Genomic DNA, 2,122 nt, shown 5'->3' with positions numbered 1-2,122 from the left:
AGGACTGCACAAGCACCCAGACCACGGCAAACACCTGTATGGCCAATACAAATGTTTGTTATGTGCGCGGATCTAACCCACAACCGCCAGCGCAACAGGTACAATCCATGGCTGTGACCGTTGTGCCAATATGAACCCTCCCCACCCGCCGGCGGAAGCAGTTCAAATTTTATAGTGTCAGAGTATTTTATTCAATTAAAAATAGTTAAACACGAAAGTAAAACATTAAATAGCACTTATTCATCGTATAGTGAAGTGTACACATAAGTTGACTTAAAAACTGAACTTAAATAGTAAAATAAATGTGATAATAGGTGATATTCCGTTATCTAAAAATCAGCTGTTTTTACGTTCGTAGTGAAATATACCCGCTATTGAAAACATCGTACAACGGTGCAAGTAAGCTTAAATAAGTGTTATAAACTAATATTTGCTGGATAAACTTAGTAAAGTAATGAAACAAAGACTCATATATAACTAGATAATATATATATATTGATTAATTAAAATATAAAGAAATTAAATAAATTCGTTATAGTTCAAGCAGTGCCATCTAACTTCTTTAACTCTCATTATCTTATTATGGCAAATAAGTGCAGTGTGTGTGGCAAATTCGTTTCGGGTACTGATGGCGCCAAGTGTACGAAATGCACTGGGGTCATGCATAGATCATGTGCGACCGGATTTGATCCCTGCAAAGCTGGTAGTTGGCGATGCCAACCGTGTAAGGATAAAGGATCGAGAAAGTCTCCTACTCATACCTTTGATACCGTATCGGATGGCGTACTCCAGGATGCGAGTGTGGAGGAGAGTGTGACAACCAGTCTGGCCCAGGAAATCAGGTTGCTGCGGAAGGAGATGGCCTCGGTGCGCGAAGAAATGTCATCCTTTAGACTAGAGTTGTCGAACTTAAGCTCCAGCATGACAGAGTTTAACAAACGAGTTGAAGCCGTAGAGGAAAGAATGTCGGCTGTTGAACAGCTGGTGAATCAGCGTCAAACTTCTCCGGGTGAAACTTGTCTAATGGACACAATAACACAACTAAAGGCGGAATTGAATGAACGGGAACAGGATGACCTTTTAAACGACATTGAGATCTCAGGGCTGCCAGAGAAGATAGGAGAGAATCCCGTTCACTTAACATCGCTAGTCGCCAAAAAAATGGGAATCGACATCGGTGTTAGTGACATTGTGAGTGCTGAACGTAGGGGTCCCCGGCGCTCGGAAGCGAAGGGCGAGGACCAGCAACGGCCGCGGCTAATCAGAGTGCGGCTGGCGCGGAGATCCTTGCGCGACGACATGCTCCGCGCCGCTCGGACGCGCCGTGGTGCTGATACCTCTGGTATATTAGACGGGGATGCACGACGTATATTCATTAATGAGTATCTCACACGTACCAACCGGCTACTCTTTTACAAAACTCGTGAAGAGGGACGTCGACGCAATTGGCGTTATGTATGGACTCGTGGCGGACGTATCTATGCGCGGCAGGACTCGGGAAGCAGTGTCAATCGTATTCGCACCGATGCCGACATAAATCGAATTTTTGGTGGAAGCCCCGTTTGCATATAAATATTATACTTATTAAACATGTTCTTTACTGCCTTACAATACTGTTCTTTATACTATACTTTAAATACAGATGTAACTTAGTAAAGTATATTTTAAAAGTGCTTGTTATTAAAAATATGTTTTTATGTGTTGTTTACTTTGTTATAATGATTGTGATTGGTTGGTCAATACCGCGGCATTTGTGTACTGAGGTATGGGGGGAGCCAAAAACATTGAGCGAAAGTGATGGAGCATATACTTGTTACGATTTATTAGATTACCATTTATATTATTATTATTGTATTTATAACTATTATAATATATGTTCTGTTATCTTGTTTATCTTATATGACGTTTATTTTATTAAAATGCCTATATTAATACTACCACAGTGTTTTACACAGGATTGCTTAATTATTTACCGTATTATTGACATTCTATGTTACTGTCCATTAATTTATCTGTTGTGCCGTAGTCGCGTGGTTAAAGTTTTTAATCGGGAACACCCAATTGCCTCACTATTAATGATAATGGTGAAGATACTCTCTAGCATCTGTAATACTGTGCTCAG

At 40.6% G+C, this 2,122-nt stretch overlaps 1 protein-coding gene across 1 annotated transcript; it reads left to right on the top strand.

Annotated features, from left to right (window-relative positions):
* Window positions 1–582: 582 nt before the first annotated feature.
* LOC123659847 lies at window positions 583–1,572 on the top strand. The gene has a single exon (XM_045595013.1). The coding sequence runs from the start codon at window positions 583–585 to the stop codon at window positions 1,570–1,572; it is 990 nt and encodes a 329-aa protein (XP_045450969.1).
* Window positions 1,573–2,122: the final 550 nt, after the last annotated feature.

This window comes from Melitaea cinxia, chromosome 14 (assembly GCF_905220565.1).
Source record: "Melitaea cinxia chromosome 14, ilMelCinx1.1, whole genome shotgun sequence".
Classification (NCBI taxonomy): domain Eukaryota; kingdom Metazoa; phylum Arthropoda; class Insecta; order Lepidoptera; family Nymphalidae; genus Melitaea; species Melitaea cinxia.
This window is presented reverse-complemented; position numbering and strand designations above follow the sequence as displayed.

Bases quoted from the DNA above. Each gene is read 5' to 3' on its own strand.
- LOC123659847 (XM_045595013.1), top strand. From the start codon at position 583: ATGGCAAATAAGTGCAGTGTGTGTGGCAAATTCGTTTCGGGTACTGAT.